Source organism: Pan troglodytes, chromosome 19 (assembly GCF_028858775.2).
Source record: "Pan troglodytes isolate AG18354 chromosome 19, NHGRI_mPanTro3-v2.0_pri, whole genome shotgun sequence".
NCBI lineage: Eukaryota > Metazoa > Chordata > Mammalia > Primates > Hominidae > Pan > Pan troglodytes.
The window spans coordinates 63567298-63586176 of record NC_072417.2 but is presented as its reverse complement, the minus strand read 5'-3'; the positions used below and the strand labels follow the sequence as shown (position 1 = coordinate 63586176).

At 47.6% G+C, this 18879-nt stretch overlaps 1 protein-coding gene across 1 annotated transcript in view; it reads right to left on the bottom strand.

The window, feature by feature from the left end:
* Positions 1–17942, bottom strand: part of ACSF2 (acyl-CoA synthetase family member 2) — a 48545-nt gene extending 30603 nt beyond the window's left edge. Inside the window, 1 exon segment of the mRNA NM_001280439.1 lies at positions 17805–17942. Coding sequence (NP_001267368.1) covers positions 17805–17932 — 128 coding nt within the window. The 5' untranslated portion in view covers positions 17933–17942.
* Positions 17943–18879: the final 937 nt, after the last annotated feature.

Genomic DNA, 18879 nt, shown 5'->3' with positions numbered 1-18879 from the left:
CTATTCCAAAAATTATATATAGATATAAAATAATTCAACCTGTCTGATACTGTAATAAACGAAACATTACAAGAAGAGAAAATAGAATAAATCAGTAATCCTCTACCCAAACCAAAGATTGCTGTCTTTCTAGAGGAGTCTATGTTTAATTTCAAATTTCCATGATAGGCACTTTTGTTAAAGAATATTCATAAGCAGTACTAGAAAGCAGTTGCAGCTAAATAAGAGTTAATCCTTGTAACCCAAGTAGGTTCATGTTCTTGCTGGCTTTATGCAATCAGTGGGAGAGGTTATTTTAAGATAAGCTAGAGCACTAGATGATCACGCTGCATTCAATAGGGCCTAAAAAAAACTCCCCAAGTAGAGAAGATTAATAAAATGGCTATGAATTTCAACATAAAAACAGGAGTTATTGATTATATGGAATGTTGGCAAGGATGTGGAGAAATATACCAGAGTGTAAACTGGTATAAGATTTTTAGAAGATGGTAAGTATAGAGGCAGGAAGCCTAAGAAACTTACACTTTAGCATGCCCCCCAGCCTGGCCCCTCCCTACCATCCTAGTGCTGGGCGTGCCTGGAAATTGGAGAGGGAAGGCTGGCTGCAAATCAAGAAGCATTTATCTGTCAGCATTTCCGACAAATTGCTTAAAGAGAGCGCAAAAGAGAATCTTCAAGCTCACAGCAATTGGTAGCAAATTCTTTTCTTATTCTAAATCGATCTTCAGTTTGCACAAAATCTGATACTTAAGAGCTTTTTATTCTTGTTTAGAAAGAGGGCATCCCAAACTGTGTTAGCTTCAAAACCTGTAAATCTGGATTCCTTCTGATTTGGTAATATCTACTAACATTCTGAATATGCATACCTTTTGAAACAGGTCTGCCATGGAGAATCTAAGGGGAGAAGCTGTTTGGCCTCCTGGCAATTCTACTTTTAGGGATCTATTCTAAAAAACAACAACAACCAAACAAACAAACAAACAAAAACCTGGCCGGGCACGGTGGCTCATGCCTGTAATCCCAGCACTTTGGGAGGCTGAGGCGGACGGATCACAAGGTCAGGAGATCGAGACCATCCTGGCCAACATGGTAAAACCCTGTCTGTACTAAAAATACAAAAATTAGCCGGGCATGGTGGCGTGCACCCATAGTCCCAGCTATTCGGGAGGCTGAGGCACGAGAATCAGTTGAACCCAGGAGGCGGAGGTTGTAGTGAGCCGAGATCGCGCCACTGCACTCCAGTCTGGGAACAGAGCGAGACTCCGTCTCAGAAAAAAAAAAAAAAGAAATAAAACCTAAAAAATGCCTAAAGGTATGATTAATTGCCACTTAGCAAAGAACTGGGAAAAAAAAATTATTCCTATGAGTAAGGGATTAGATAACTAAATTAGAGAGCATATACAATGCAACACTATGCCATTAAAAAATGAAGACATGGTCAGGCAAAATGGCTCACGACCTATAATCCCAACACTTTGGGATGCCAAGGCAGGAAAATCGCTTGAATTCAGGAGCTCAGGCCAGCCTGAGCAACATATTGAGACCCCGTCTCTACAAAAAAATTAAAAATTAGCCAGGTGTGGTGGTGTGCACCTGTGGTCCCAGCTACTTGGGAGGCTAAGGCAGGATGTTCGATTGAGCCTAGTAGGTCAAGGCTGCAGTAAGCCATGAATGTGTCACTGCATGCCAGCCTGGGTGACCGAGAAAGACCCTGTCTCTAAAACAAAACTAAACTAAAAGGCCAGGCGTAGTGGCTCATGGCTGTAATCCCAGCACTTTGGGAGGCCAAGGCGGGAGGATCACTTGATTCCAGGAGTTTGAGATCAGCTTAGGCAATATGGCAGACCCTGTCTCTACAAAAAAAAAAAAAAAAAATTGTTTTGTTTTGTTTTTTTGGGATGGAGTTTCACTCTTGTCACCCAGGCTGGAGTGCAGTGGTACAATCTCAGCTCACTGCAACCTCTGCCTCCAGGGTTCAAGCGATTCTCCTGCCTCAGCCTCGCAAATAGCTGGGACTACAGGCATGCACCACCACGCCTGGCTAATTTTTGTAATTTTAGTAGAAATGGGGTTTCACCATGTTGGCCAGGCTGGTCTTGAACTTCTGACCTCAGGTGATCCACCCATCTGGGCCTCCCAAAGTGCTGGGATTACAGGTGTGAGCCACCGTGCCCAGCCAAAAAAAATGTTTTTAATTAGCCAGGCATGCTGGTGTGTGTCTGTGTCCCAGCTACTTGGGAGGCTAAGGTGGGACAATTGCTTGAGCCCACAAGGTCGAGGCTGCTGTAAGCCATGATTGTGCCATGCACTCCAGCCTGGGAGACAGAGTAAGGTCCTGTCTCAAAATAAATAAATAAATAAATATAAATAAATAAAGACACTACATTTAATGACATGGAAAATGTCTAATACACTGTAGGTGATAAAGCAGATTTCAGAAAAATGTGAGCTGATGTTTATTGCTGTGTCCTCATGCCAGCTCTCTTCAAAGACTCTGCATGCCTGATCTGTGATCTTCATAACCACTCCCTGACCAAGATACATACCCATTTTACAGATGAAGGAATGAGGCTCCAAGAAATGCAGCACCTCACCCAAAGCCACAGAGCATGTAAACAGCCAACCTGGGATTCAAACCCAGGACTGCCTGGCTTCCAAGACCCCAATACAATACAACATGAATCTTTTCAGAGCCCTGTGACTTAAAAAGGACCGCCAGGCCAGGCATGGTGGCTCACGCCTGTAATCTCACCACTTTGGGAAGCCAAGGTGGGCGGATCCCTTGAGCCCAGGAGTTCTAGACCAGCCTGGGCAACATGGTGAAACCCCATCCCTACAAAAAACACCAAAAAAATTTAGCTGGGTGTGGTCGTGCATACCTGTGGTCCCAGCTACTGGGGAGGCTGAGGTGGGAGGATCACCTGAGCCTGGGGAGATCGAGGCTGCAGTGAGCCGACATCGTGCCACTGCACAGCCTGGGTGTCTCATATGATTCTCACATTACTCTCAGATCATTTCTTTTTAAGGATGAAGAAGCAAGTAGTTCATTTTCTTAAGGTTCTGACCCTGATGGGTGGCAAATCTGGACCCTTTTCCAAGAGTACTACTCTTTACTCTGCAGCCCATCCACATCCTGCCTTGGGGGCCCTGCAGGCTGACAGGGAGCCGTCTGAGTGCCTCCAGCCCATGGGGAGCCCCTCCCGGGATGGCCCCTTCAGCAGCTGCCCCCACTAGGCCTCCCACTTGGCAGTCCTTGAGCACACACTGACTTTTCCATCTCCTTGTGGTATCTGATTCTTTTTCTTTGCTGCCTCTTCTCTCATTGTTCTGCTCTTGTGAGCCAGCTCACCTCTCCTGGCACCAACCCATAGTGGCTCTGCACCCTACCTGTGCAGCCACCTGGTCGGACCCACCTGGAAAGCCTTCTGCCCCAGCATTAGCCCTGCCCAGCCCAGCCTTGCCTACCAGCAGGAACTGGACAGAAAACACGAGCCAGCTGGTTCAGGGCAATGCAGGTGAAATAGCTGTGGCATTCTGTGACACTCAGGGCTGGCAACTAAAGTTGGGGGCTAGAGGTCACTGGGCACAAAGGATTGCACAGTTCTGACACGGTCATGTAGAGACCACAGGCAGAGCTGGGCTCTGAGGGAGCCACAGTTAGCAGGGAGGATTGCAAATGCCTGGGCAAACAGGTCTGCCATGGAGAACATAAGAGGAGAAGCTGTTTGTTTTGCCTCCTGTTACATATTACCTGCTGGGTAGAGGTTCTTGGAACCTGGGCCAGAGGTTTACAGGTGGACCCTGCCCCTGTCGGCGGGTGGAAATGCCTCAGGCCCTGGGCAAGGCCTCTTCAGAAGCCACTGGGGAGGGAGGATGAAGGACTCAGAACCTTGATTTGTGAGGGGCCCAGAGACTGCAGGAACAGTCCCCATGCTGAGGCCACCCCCTGCTTCTGGGGAGGGTGCCATACTAGCTAGCCACCAGTGAGGCTTTCAAAATTAAATTGAAAGCAATATCCTGTTTTGTTCCAAGCCACGGACTGGCCTCTGCTCCTTACCCCCCATGGGAGGCTGGTCCCTAGGTCCACAGAGAAACATACATCATCAACAAGGCTAAAAGACAAGCAATGGCCTGGATTTATAAATTTCATTTTATATATATGAGACAAAGGATTAATATTTAGCCTGTGTTTTAAAAAACACAAATCAATAAGGACAAATAATCTCACACAATAAATGGGCAATGAATAGGAACAGAACAGACACAGGAGACATTACCAATAAACATTTTAAAAGATGCCCAATCTCACTGGTAATCAGGGAAGTATAAATTAAAACCACAATGAGATACTCTTTCACCCCCACCAGAGCGGCAAACTCTTTTTTTTAGCAATAGTGTCTATGTTGCCCAGGCTGGCCTCAAACTCCTGGCCTCAAGTGATCCTTCTACCTCAGCTTCCAAAGTAGTTAGGACAACAGGGTCGTGCCACTGAGCCCAGCAGCAAACACTTTAAAGTCCAGCAATGCTAAATATTTGCAAGGATGTGGGAAAATAGCAAAACTTGGTTGCTGCTGGTGGTCACAGTAGCACAGTCTCGCCAGGGCAATACCTAAAAAAGAACTCTTCAGCACAGCAATTTCACTGCTAGAGATATAGTAATAGGATAGACTGCTATACAGCAGGTAAAACCAATAACTTAGATCTACAGGTCTCAACTTATGTCCATCTGAGATGAATAGATCTGTAACACACATACTACTGTATGAAAGAAGAAAAGAACTATGATACTATTTTTGCTGAAATTATAAAAGCATAATAATGCTGGACACGGTGGCTCATGCATGTGATCCCAGCACTTTGGGAGGTCAAAGTGGGAGGACTGCTTGCGCCCAGGAGTTTGAGACCAGCCTGGGCAACATAGCAAGACCATCTCTTAAAAAAAAAAAAAAAAAAAGCTGTGTGGTAGCATGCACCTGTCGTTCCAGCTGCTCGGGAGGTTGAACTGGGAGGATCACTTGAGACCAGGAGGTTGAGGCCGCAGTGAGCCATGATGGCGTCATTGCACTCCAGCAGCCTGGGAGACAGCAAGACCCTGTCTCTTGAAAAAAAAAGGCATAAAACATGTATTGTTTATTGATACACAAAAAAATCCAAGACTAAGAGCACTTATTACTCACATAACATGATTCTAAGTACTTTCCATGTTTAAACAAATATAAACTTTAAAAACAGATCAAATGATACAAGATATAGTCAGCCCTCTGTATTCACGGTTTCTGCATCTGTGGATTCAATCAACCTCAGATTGAAAAATACTGGGGCCAGGTATGGTAGCTCAGGCCTGTAATCTTAGCACTTTGGGAGGCGGAGACAGGTGGATCACCTGAGATCAGGAGTTTGAGACCAGCCCGGCCAATATGGTGAAACCCCATGTCTACTAAAAATCCAAAAATTAGCCAGGTGTGGTGGCAGACGCCTATAATCCCAGCTACTCGGGAGGCTGAGGCAGGAGCATCTCTTGAACCTGGGAGGCGGAGGTTGCAGTGAGCCTAGACCGCGCTGTCGTACTCCAGCCTGGGTAACAGAGTGAGACTCCATCTCCAAAAAAAAAAGAAAAGAAAAAAGAAAAATATTTGGAAAAAAAAATTCCACAAAGTTCTGAAAAGCAAACTGCCACTGAGCCCAGCAGCAGACACTTTAAAGTCCAGCAATGCTAAATATTTGCAAGGATGTGGGAAAACAGCAAAACTTGGTTGCTGCTGGTGGTCACAGTAGCACAGTCTCACCAGAGCAATACGTAAAAAAGCTGAAAATGTCAACTCTTCAGCACAGCAATTTCACTGCTAGAGATACAGTCATAGGATGGACTGCTATACAGCAGGTAAAACTAATAACTTAGATCATGAGCTTGCTGCTCACTAAGTACTATGTTGAATCCACACAAATGAAGTGATGTGTAGATACTGTATTAGGTATTATAAGCAGTCTAGAGATTATCTAAAGTACATAGGAGGATGCACATAGGTTATATGGCACCATTTTATATCATAGGCTTGAGCATCCAAGGATTTTGGTATACAAGGGAGGTCCTGGAACCAACCCCCCATAGATACTGGGGCACAACTGTACTATTTATGGATTCAGAGACATGCTAAAAGTATAAAATGTGCTTCAGCACAACATATATTAAATTTATGATGGTGGCTCTCTGGTGGGGGTCAGCTGCAGGAGGGACAGAAAAGGAACTTCAATTTGATCTGTAGTGTTTTCTTTCATTTATAATTTTCTGACAACAAGAAAGGTTAAATTTTTATTCCCTGTCAGACACACAGGTGTTTGTTATTTTTCCATGTAATTGTGTTTCAAATTTTTTTCACATGAAAGTTTTAAGAGGGAAAATACAAGGAGCTTGATGATCTCCTACTAAGGGTGTCTACAACATCCAAAAGATGAAGCAACTTCCTAGCATGGGCAGGAGACCCACAGCACCTGTTATGTAAAGGGTCAAGGTCAAGACCAACTTTTTTTTTTTTTGAGACAGGGTCTCACTCTGTTGCCCAGGCTGGAGTGCAATGGCATGATCACGGCCCACTGCAGCCTGAAACTTCTAGGCTCAAGTGATCCTCCTGTCTCAACCTCCTAGTAGCTGGGACTACAGGCAGGAGCCACACGCTCAGCTGGGATTTATTTATTTATTTATTTAGTAGAGACAGGGTCTTGCTGTGTTGCCCAGGCTGGTCTCAAACTCCTGGCCTCAAGCAACCCTCCCACTCCAGCCTTCTAAAGTGTAGGGATTACAGGCGTAAGCCATTGTGCCTAGCCAAGACCAACATTTATGCAATAAGCAAGAGCCCTGACTTGTCCATGAAATTCACATGCTGTACTCATAGCTAAGTCCTCAATCCTCATTCAACATATTCACTCTTCTGTTATAGCTCATTGGTCCAATATATCTCCTAGCTCATGGCAGTCGAAAGGCAGGCTCTCCCTTCCCGTCTCCCTTGCACACCACCGAAAGTTTTGTGATCTCATTCTTCTAGTCCATGTGCCACTCGCCAAGCCACATGCCATGGGGCTGCATCCTCTTGGGGGGCTCCTTTGCCTAATTTGCACAGACACTAGGCTAGTGGTTGACCTTCCAGTGGTCATTGATATGGGAGTAGAGATGGCCAATGCTTGTGCAGGAAGGACAATGCTGAACTGCTGAGTCTGAACCTGTAATAGCTGTTTTATCCTGAAATAAAATTATAATTTTTATGTACCTGAATAAATAGGTGATATATTTATACTAGTTACAATGTGCAACTATTGTTCAAGACAAAGGTGCTGTTGTGACAAATAAAATCCCAAAAAGATCACTACTAAATGGTCATTTTCTTAATTGATGGCCATTTTAATGCATGCTGGCCATTAAAAGCATAAAAAGAGCCTCAGGAAAAAAAAAAAAAAAAAAGAACTGGCTGGGCATGGTGGCTCACACCTGTAATCCCAGCACTTTGGGAGGCCGAGGCAGGTGGATCACCTGAGGTCAGGAGTTCAAGATCAGCCTAACCAACATGGCGAAACCCTGTCTCTACTAAAAATACAAAAAATAGCTGAGCGTGGTGGCACATGCCTGTAATCCCAGCTACTCGGGAGGCCGAGGCAGGAAAATTTACTTGAAATCGGAAGGCAGAGGTTGCAGTGATCCGAGATTGCACCATTGCACTCCAGCCTGGGCAACAAGAGTGAAACTCTGTCGCAGGAAAATAATAACAACAACAGGCCGGGCGTGGTGGCTCACGCCTGTAATCCCAGCACTTTGGGAGGCCAAGGCAGGTGGAACACAAGGTCAGGAGATCGAGACCAACTTAGCTAACACGGTGAAACCCCGTCTCTACTAAAAATACAAAAAATTAGCCAGGCGTGGTGGCAGGCGCCTGTAGTCCCAGCTACTCGGGAGGCTGAGGCAGGAGAATGGCGTGAACCCGGTAGGCGGAGGTTGCAGTGAGCCGAGATCGCGCCACTGCACTCCAGCCTGGGCAACAGAGCGAGACTCCGTCTCGAAAAATAAAAAATAAAAAAAATAAAAAATAACAACAACAACAACAACAAAAATGAACTTTGACTAAGTCTCACATTCTATATAAGCAAAAATAAAATGAATCAGACTTAAGTGTAAAAAAAAATTATAAAATCTTCTGGATCTAGAGCTAGGCAAAAAGTTATTAGGCTTGACACCAAAAGCATGATCCATTAAAAACAAACAAACAACAAAAAAAAACTCACTGAGCGCTGGGTGCAGTGGCATGCACCTGTAATCCCAGCTACTTGGGAGGCTGAGGCAGGAGAATTGCTTGAACCGAGGAGTTGGAGACCAGCCTGGGCAACATAATGAGATCCCATCTAAAAAAAAAACTCACTAAACTAGACTTTATAAACTAGACTTAATAAATTAGACTTTATAAAAAAATTTTTTTAAATTGCCGTATGGGCTGGGCATAGTGGCTCACGTCTGTAAAGTAATCTTAGCACTTTGGGAGGCTGACGTGGGAAAATCACTTGAGCACAGGAGTTGGAGACCAGCCTAGGCAACACAGTGCAATCCCATCTCTATGAAAAAATTTTTTAAATTAGCTGGGCTTTGTGGCGTGTACCCATAGTCCTACGTACTTGGAAGGCTGAGGCAGGAGGATCACTTGAGCCCAGGAGATTGAGGCTGCACTGAGCCGTGGTTGCACCACTGTGCTCTAGCCAGGGTGACAGAGTGAAGCCTTTCTCAAAAAATTAAAAAAAAAAAAAAGGATTAAAAAATTTTGCTCTGCAAAAGACCCTTTTAAGAGGATGAAAAAAAGCTACAAAGTGGGGAAAAACATTTGTAAGCCACATGTCTGACAAAGGAATAATACTAGAATACATACAGAACTCTGAAACATTGAGCTGTTTAATATGTAAAACTCACTTTTGTGAGTTTTTGTCAAGGTTAATGAGCTGCTCCTCCCAAAAGCACTCCTTGGCTTCTGAGCAAAAAAAGCCAGACACAGGCCGGGCACGGTGGCTCATGCCTGTAATCCCAGCACTTTGGGAGGCCGAGGCGGGCAAATCACCTGAGGTCGAGAGTTCGAGACCAGCTTGACCAACATGGAGAAATCCCATCTCTACTAAAAATACAAAATAAGTCAGGCGTGGTGGCACATGCCGGTAATCCCAGCTACTTGGGAGGCTGAGGCAGGAGAATCGCATGAACCTGGGAGGCGGAGGTTGCGATGAGCCAAGATTGCGCCATTGCACTCCAGCCTGGGCAACAACAGTGAAACTCTGTCTCAAAATAAAAAAAAGAAAAAAAAAAGATCTGTGCAGTTTACTGTATGTAATTATATCATAAAGCCCCATGATCTTTCTACCACTCGACATAACCACCCTGAGGAGTGTGTGACCTATGAAAAACACCGACTACAAAGAACAAACTACAAACGACTACAAAGACTAGTAAGGACTACAGTAAAAAAAAAAAATTTTTTTTTGAGACGGAGTTTTGCTCTTTTGCCCAGGCTGGAATGAGGTGGTGCTATCTCGGATCGCTGCAACCTCCACCCACTGGGTTCAAGAGATTCTCCTGCCTCAGCCTCCCGAGTGGCTGGGATTACAGGTGCATGCCACCATGCCCAGCTAATTTTGTATTTTTAGTAGAGATGGGTTTTCGTCATGTTGGCCAGGCTGGTCTTGAACTCTTGACCTCAGGTGATCCACCTGCCTCAGCCTCCCAAAGTGCTGGGATTGCAGGCATGAGCCACCGCACCCAGCCCAGTAAAGATTTTGAACAAGATACTCTATATTGGTGGAAGCTTCCATTCTCAGCATCTTGTTTTGTTATTATTATTATTATTATTATTATTTGAGACATGCTCTCACTCTGTCACTGAGGCTAGAGTGTGGTGGCATGATCACGGCTCACTGCAGCCTGGACCTCCTGGGCTCAAGCAATCCTCCTGCCTCAGTCCCCCAGGAAGCTGGAACCACAAGCACATGCCACCACACCCAACTAATTTGTAAAAAGTATTATCTGTAGAGATGGGGTCTCCCTATGTTGCCCAGGCTGGTCTCAAACTTCTGGGCTCAAGCGATCCTCCCACCTCAGCCTCCCAAAGTGCTGAGTTATAGGTGTGAGCCACTGTGCCTGGCCCATTTTCAGCATCTTGAATGGAACCACTGGTGTGTTTGTAAGTATGTACAGAAAATACATAAGAAGTGATAATTTGGGTTTAGAAAACTCTCTCAAGAAGACATAGAAGGGCCAGTGCGGTGGGTCACACCTGTAATCCCAGCACTTTGGGAGGCTGAGTTGGGAGGATCGCTTGAGCCCAGCAGTTTGAGACCACCTGGGGCAACAAAGTGGAAATCTGTCTCTACCAAAACAAAATACAAAAAATTTAGCAAGGCATGGTGGTGCACACCTGTAATCCCAGCTATTTGGGAGGCAGAGGTGGGCACATCACCTGAGACTGGGAGGTCAAGGCTACAGTGAGCCGTGATCACGCCACTGCACTCCATCCCAGGCGACAGAGTAGCCTGAAATACTTGGAGTCAGGAGGCATCCATGCTGCAGGTTTTCTTTTGGAATAGCTGGACAGAGACCCCAGGAGAAGAGTGCCTAGGAATCAGGGATGGGGGCTGAGTCAAGACACTTGTCCCTTGATAGGATTACTAAAATACATACAAGGCTAGATATTAGTTTTCTAGGAAGAAAACCTTTGAGGTAGCCAGGTGCACATGGTGGTTTGTGCTTGTAATCCCAGCTACTCAGGAGGCTGAGGAAGTAGGATTGTTTGAGTCCAGTAATCCCAGCATTTTGGAAGGCCAAGGCAGGCAGATCACGAGGTCAGGAGTTTGAGACCAGCCTGGCCAACATAGTGAAACCCCATCTCCACTAAAAATACAAAAAATTAGCTGGGCGTGGTGGCAGGTGTCTGTAATCCCAGCTACTTGGGAGGCTGAGGCAGGAGAATTGCTGAACCCAGGAGGCGGAGGTTGCAGTGAGCCCAGATCGCGCCACTGTACTCCAGCCTGGTGATAGTGCGAGACTCCGTCTCAAAAAAAAAAAAAAGAAAAACATATTTAAGTGTGTGTGTGCGTGTGTGTGTATAAAACAAAACTTGATGCTTCTTTTTGCTCAGGGGACTACAGAATTACAGAATGTCAGGTTAGGAAGCTGCATACTCAGGGTTCATAAGAGACCAAGTGAAATTTCACACACGTATGAAGGTTGCATACTTCAAATCACAGCCTTATTGGGTTTAGGGATCAGGCTCAAACTCCAGCCTCTTTAGGAATCACAGAATCTTCTCCCAAAGGTAGAGCACATCTTGTCCAAACAGCCTATTTTACAAACAAACTAAGGTCTGCGGAGGTTGAGTAACTTGCCTAAAGCCACACTAAGTTAGGACTGGTAGGACTGGGATTTGCTTTCCCGTCAACTAACTCCCAAATGGAGGAATACATGCATGCCACTGAGGTTTATAAAGCACGATTTGTAAGCTAGAAATACAACATGTTTAGTTCTAAAGGGAGAGGCACTGGCAGAATTGTTCCTACCCTTCGTTATTAGGACACTCCCATGGCAAGGCCAACCCAGAAGATGAAATTACAGCCTGCATGTTGGCCTGTTGAATGCATGACCAGCTTTATTCCCATCTTCAGCATAAGCTCAGGCCTGTCCACCCATCTCCAGCAGCCCCACCTTTGCTTAGGTAGTTTACCCTGCTGGAACCTTCTCCCTCCTACTCCCCAGACACAGTTACTATACTGTGGGCCTTGGGGTCACTGTAAGAATGGGCCAAGCCACCATTACACAAGCATTCCTGTAAAATAGCTCACCACTAGGACAGGTTGCTCACTGACCCATGCAATGGGTTGAACATGTCCTTGGCATCAAACTGTGTGTTAAGCATTTTCTTATGGGACCTTATTTAACCCTCACAATGCACTATTTATACATAAGAAAAGTCAAGGCCAGGCATGTGGCTCACACCTGTAATCCCAGCACTTTGGGAGGTGGCTGAGGCAGGCAGGTAACTTAAGCTCAGGAGTTCAAGACCAGCCTGGGCAACACGGCAAAACACCATCTCTACAAAAAAATACAAAAATTAGTTGGGTGTAGTGACGCAGGCCTGTAGTCCCAGCTACTGGGGAGGCTGAGATAGGAGGATCACTCAAGAGTTCGAGGCTGTAGTGAGCTGTGATCGTGCCACTGCACTCAGCCTAGGTGACAGAGCGAGACCTTGTCTCCACCAAAAAAAGAAAGAAAGAAAAAAAAAGTCAAGTTTAACTTAAGTAAAAAAACTACTCAGCTAGAAAGTGGTTCATTTGAATCCAGATCTGCCTGGCTCCAAAGTTTCATCTGTAGATTGAAGTAAAATAGAGGCCAGGATCAGCAGCTCACCCCTATAATCCCAGCACTTGAGGCCAAGGCAGGAGGATGGCTTGAGGCAGGGGTTTGAGACCAACCTGGGCAATACTTCATAACCCCATCTCTACAAAAAATTTTAAAATGATCTGGGTATGGTGGCACTTGCCTGTAGTCCTAGCTACTTGGGAGGCTGAGATGGGAGGAATGCTTGAGCCCAGAAGTTTGAGATTATAGCAAGCTATGATGGCACCAGGGTTCACAACGATTGAAGCACAAGTGAGATTTCACGGAAGTACAAAGGCTTCAAACTGCAGACCTAACCTTTCAGGGATCAGGTTCTAACCCCAGGCTCTTTGGGAAGTCTCCCCCTCCCATTTCCACAAACCAGATTCCTCCTGCTTTGATTGACATCTTTAATGGCACTGCAAACTTTCTGCCTTGAATCAGTGTGTCTATGGACTTCCCCTGTAGACTCCTTCTAGAAAAACAGCTGTCAATGAAAACAAACTCATTCATCTTTTTATTACCTTTACATGCTTCACAGTACACTGCAGCAATGTACAGCATTCAAAGCAGAGGAGGGTAACTAAAACAGATGTGTACCATTCACTGATTCCAGCAGCCAAGTTCATAGTTATTTTCTACTGTAACATTTAGACTGGAGGATCCCCAGTGGAATGCATAGGGATATCGTTACCAAATCATTCATAAATCATGTTTTGGAAATTATGGGAAGAGTCTATTTCTTGTAACTATTTATGGTTACCACCCACACTTCCAGGCTTAATACAAGGCGCTTGTATAGAAACAGCATTTTGTAGTTTTCCATGTGTGTGTAAATTGTTGGTGACAAGAACAGAAAAATAGCTCAGCAGCTGTCTGAGCTATGTGATGTATGCAAAATGTATCAAGCCCAGAGAGACATGAGACTTCAGTCATGCTCCTTCCTTCCCAGGGACAATTGTTTAAAGGCATTTTGCTCCTAACTAGCTGCTTTACCCATTACTTTCATGTTAACAAAATTTGTGATACAAAGAACAAAGTATAATGAATCAATAGCTTATATCATTTTAATGTACATTCTTGGTAAATCACTTAGGAACTGTCTCTTCTTTTCATTTATTTATTTATTTAGAGACAGAGTCTCACTCTGTCGCCCAGGTTGGAGTGCAGTGGCACAATCTCCGCTCACTGCAACTTTCTCCTCCCGGGTTTAAGCGATTCTCCTGCCTCAGCCTCCCAAGTAGCTGAAACTACAGGCGCCCGCCACCATGTCCAGCTAATTTTGTATTTTTAGTAGAGACAGGGTTTCACCATATTGGCCAGGCTGGTCTCGAACTCCTGACCTTGTGATCTGCCTGCCTCGGCCTCCCAAAGTGCCGGGATTACAGGTGTGAGCCACTGCACCCAGCCTTCTTTTCTTTTAAAAACCCACTTGTAACTGCTGCTCATCAGATCATATAATCAGGGCAACTTGAGTCTATGCTCCCGGTTGCAGTCTGCAAACATGGCCCATATAAACTCTCTACTTATATTACTTTTGCCTCAGATTTTTCCCTTAGGTCCACAGTCTTATATGATCATAGCCATCCCCATGGAGGGTGGTCCACAAAGCCCCCTTACCCCTCTGTCCCTACCATCAGCACCAAGTCACTGGATCCCCAGCTCTGAGCACCACACCTAATTCTGAGAGGCTTTAGCCACTGATCTCTCTGCCTTCCCAGCTCTGAGTGTTCTCAAGAACCTGGATGCAGCTGCCTCATAGGCAGCCCCAGGCCAGCTTTAGGGGAGGTCTGGGGGAAGCCTGCTCAGCCCAGGTTTCTCCTTGAATTCCTTCCTTGGAGGTTCGCTGAAGCCCCAGACTAAGCCATCCACCTTCTTTGGGGAAGGAGGCACATAAATAGGGGGAAGGAGTTGGTCGTGAGGAGTTCTGGAGAGCAAAGGACAGCTTTTTCTTTCCTTCTGGGGAGAAAGACTCTGGGCTGGGCGTGGTGGCTCACGCCTGTAATCCCAGCACTTTGGGAGGCTGAGGCAGGTGGATTACTTGAGTTCAGGAGTTTGAGACTAGTCTGACCAACATGGTGAAACCCCATCTCCACGAAAAATACAAAATTAGCTGGGCGGGTGGCGCACACCGGTAATCCCAGCTACTTGGGAGGCTGAGGCAGGAGAACTGCTTGAACCCAGGAGGCGGAGTTTACGGTGACCTGAGATCACGCCATTGCACTCCAGCCTGGGGCAACAAGAGCGAAATCCCACCTCAAAAAAAAAAAAAAAGAAAAAGAAAAAGAGAAAGACTCTGAACAGCCCTGCGTCAAATGGAGAGGAGGACGTCCAGCAGACCCAAGGACTGGACATGTAGCTGGGTGGAAGTCACCATCTTGGCAATCAGCTAGGAGAAATAATTGGGTTCCAGAAAGAGGCCACCAAGCAGGGGATCCTCTCCTACTTTCAAATCAGTCAGAATTCCCACCCAGACACCAGTCAAGGGTTTCCAGGGACCAGCCCTGCCTCAAAGGAAAGGCTGAGAACAAGAGCAAGCTTGTTTTATTCATCAGCCCAACAACACAGCAAGAAGGTAGTAAGGAATGAACTAACTAGCTCAGAGGTTAGATAACATGCCCGAGGTCATACAACCAACAGGGAGAGGACCGAGGGCTGTCATCCAGGATAGTCTAACTTCAAAGCCCTTGCTCTTTTCTCTCAGGCAAAACCAGGGTCTGGTAAGTAATAGGCCTGGGTGTTGGGCAACAAGAAAGCAGGCTGTGTGTGAGCAGATCGGAGAAAACAGAGGACGAAAGTCCAAGCGCATTCCTCACCATGGCACTTGCAACACCGAATAGTGCTCACCTTGATTTATTTCTCCTCCTACGAGGCTGCAAGTTCCTGGCAGGGTGAGGACTGAGTTCTGTGGCCTCTATATCCACAGCATGCGCTAGCATGACGCAGAATCTGTTCTCAGGAATGTTTGCTAACGGTTTCAGCCCTGAGGCTTCTTTTTTCATTTTTATTTTTATTTTTTTGAGATGAAGTCTTTCTCTGTCACCCAGACTGGAGTGCAGTGGTGCAATCTCAGCTCAGTGCAACCTCCGCTTCCCAGGTTCAAGTAATTCTCCTGCCTCAGCCTCCCAAGTGGCTGGGATTACAGGCATGCGCCACCACGCCAGGCTAATTTTGTATTTTTAGTAGAGATGGGGTTTCTCCATGTTGGCCAGTCTGGTCTAACTCCTGACCTCAAGTGATCCGCCCACCTCAGCCTCCCAAAGTGCTGGGATTACAGGCATAAGCCACCATGCTTGGCCTTTATTTTTATTTTTATTTATTTATTTTTGACATGGAGTCTCGCTCTGTCACCCAGGCTGGAGTGCGGTGGTGCAGTCTTGGCTCACTACAACCACCGCCTCCCAGGTTGGAGCAATTCTCCTGCCTCAGACACCCTAGTAGCTGGTATTACAGGCACATGCCACCACACCCGGCTGATTTTTGTATTTTTAGTAGAAACGGGGTTTCACCATGTTGGCCAAACCGGTCTCCTGACTTCAAGTGATCTGCCTGCCTGGGCTTCCCAAAGTGCTGGGATTACAGGCATGAGCCACCCACCCAGCCTTTATTTTTATTTTTTGAGTCTAGGTTTTGCTCTGCTGCTCAGGCTAGAGTGCAGTGGCATGATAATGGCTCAATGCAGCCTTGAACTTCTGGGCTCAAGTGATCCTACCACCTCTGCTTTCCAAAGTGCTGAGATTACAGGCATAAACCACCATGCCTGGCCTGAGCCCTGAGGCTTCTGAAGGGGAAAGTAGGAGAGAAATCAGGTAAAACCACCACAGTCAGACAATAAGGGTGCAGGCACAAGGGAGTGGGAGGGGCAGAAAGAAAGTAGGCCAAACACTCAGAAAATCATCTGTCTGGATAAATGAGTCTCCTCCTGACACAGCAATAAGAATTTCTCTGAAGCTTGGTGCTCTCAGAGGTCCCGGGGCTGTAGCAGGTAAGTGAACTGTTTTGTTTATAGATAAAAAAAAGTCAAAGGTCAGAAATGTTGCCATGTGGCCTGATTTATTACTTATTTATTGGTTTGTTTGTTTGTTTTCTATTGGGCAGCCTCCTGAGCCAGAGTAGGCTGAGAGACTCCCCTGTGGCCTGATTTAGTGTGATAAAATATGTACACTTTGGGGAGTAACTTTCCTCAGAGTCCTCCCAGCCTGAGGGGGCAGCCATGAGTCCAGAGGAGAGGCTTAAGAGACTAGGGGGTCAGGGGAGGGCCGAACTTGTCTAGAGAGACCCTGGGAAGTAGTGAGTGACTTCCCAGGGTCACTGGGAAGAGGACCCCACTGTCCTCATCTCAATCCCATCTACTGACCAGCCTTGATCCACTTAGTTTTCTCAGCAAATTAGGCAGAGTGATGTTAAGGCATTGCATGCTTTCTAGCATTCAGAAATCAGCAAGTTCAGAAAGTGTGATCTTGGAGTTCTAGCCAAAAAGGAGTCTGCATGTCCCTCCAACTCTTCCTACTTAGCCTTTTAAAAAACAAAAACAAATCTAGTTCTCTGAGACACAGCTTTGTTCTGACTTCTCCCTTTTCCATGTCCAGGCCCACACCCCATCTGATGTTGCTGAAAGTGCTGTCCTGACCACAGACTTCGTATCTGGCCGAGTTGAGTGGTAGGACAGGCTCAGTAGTGCACAGGGCTCCCCAGTGGTGCTGCTGAAGCTAACAGCCCTGATAACATGAGTGGCAGCCTGCTCTCTGTGTCTCAAGCACTTTCACATTTGCCATCTCACGGGGTCCTCCCAAGGACTGGTCACACCGGGAAGGCAGCTTTACTTACTGTGCTGCTGCAGAGGCAGTGAAGCTACTGGGAACTGAAATCCTCTGCCTGCCAGCTTCCATCCCACCCCTTGCACTGAGGACAGAAGGAAATAGGCCCAGGAGCAGGCAGCAAAGAATTAAAGCCATGTTAGTGAGCAGCTGATGAGGAGACAGGAGACTGCTAAGTTTAGTGGCCTGGGTCGGGGAGACTGGGGCTGATCCCCAAGTTTGCCCATGAAAGGGTTCCAACTCAGAGGCAGTGTCCTGGGGGTACAGCCCAGGCCTTGGCCCTTGCCCCTCCCCATCGGAATATTCTCCTTAAAGCCCACACTCCTTGCCCTCTGTGCCCATAAAGGAGAAGGAATCGAGAGTCTTGGACCAGAACTCGAAGTCACTGCAGCCACCAACCAAAGCCCCCCCGCACCCAAGTCCACCAGGTCAAGCCAGCTTTTCCTATTGCCTAGGTGCTGGCGGGGGGCGGGGGAGGGGCGGGTACCTTCCCCCCAGTGCACTCGTCCAGAGGTGGGGCTTCCGAAGCTCGCCGGGACCTCCAAGTTCCTCTCCCGGGGAACTGCCCCGCCCCCTCTCTTCCCGCGGGGGGCCAGTACCTGAGGAAGCGGACACCCTGCAACCTGGCTTCCTGCCAACTCCGAGAGAGGGCGGCCCGGGCCCCCAGCACCCCCGAGCTCCCGGCGCACAGCCTCCCCAGGCGCAGCATCCCGACGTAGACAGCCATGGCTCGCTTTGCCCTGCGTCCCGGCCCGAGTAAACTTTTAAAGTGAGCCGGGGCGGGGCGGGCGCGGAGCGGGCGGGGAGGCGGGGAGGGTGGCCTCTGCCTATGGGGTGCGGCGGATTCGGTCTCCGCCGGCGGGGCGGGGCGGGGCGAGGCGCGGCGGCGGCGACTTCGCGCGGGGCCACCTTCCCCTCCGACCCCGCGGCCCTCCCCCTCCCACCCTCAAAGAATAGCCCTGGTTTCCTCTGGATCCGAAGGCCCCAGCTGCAGTCCGAAACAGATCTTCCTCGCGACCATCCTCAGGGGCCTGGATGTTAGAAGCGCAAAAATTTGTTGATTTCCTAGAGGGAGAGCCAGCAGCACATCCGTGAGGGGCCAGATGGCAAGGTCAAGATCCATCCATCCCCTGCCCCCTCGGGTCACGTGCTGGCCCCGCTACTTGCGAGCCGGGGGCCAAAGGAGCAGGCGCGAAGCGTCCTTGAGGCATGCCAGCTGGAGCAGAGGGCCCGCGGGGATGGGGAGGCAGCCAGAACAAAGGGTGTCGCGGGTGAGCCCCCTACGGGCCCGCTGGCGCCAGAGTCCCAGCTGAGGCCAGATGTCAGCTTCAGAAGGGACACCAGTTGTACCCCATCTCACAGGAGGCATCCTCCCATCCCTCCTCGGCGCCTCTGCCTTGACCTTCTGCACAGGGTTGGGGGCCGGACACGTAAGGTGGCCTCAGGGACTGCGACCTGTGTATTTCATCCTCCATCTGCCTGTCTTGGGGCCTGTGGCACAGTTCCCTGTGCTGCCCCAGGTGTGAATGGAAAGCAACCCTATGCCCCTCCTTAGGGTTCCTGAGGCCCAGGGGTGAGTGGGGTACTAAGACCTGGGCAGAGCTGCGGGACAGAGAAGGTGATAGCTCTGGTCCTGGCTAGGAAAAGTGGCACTGGGCACCAAAGAGTAGCACA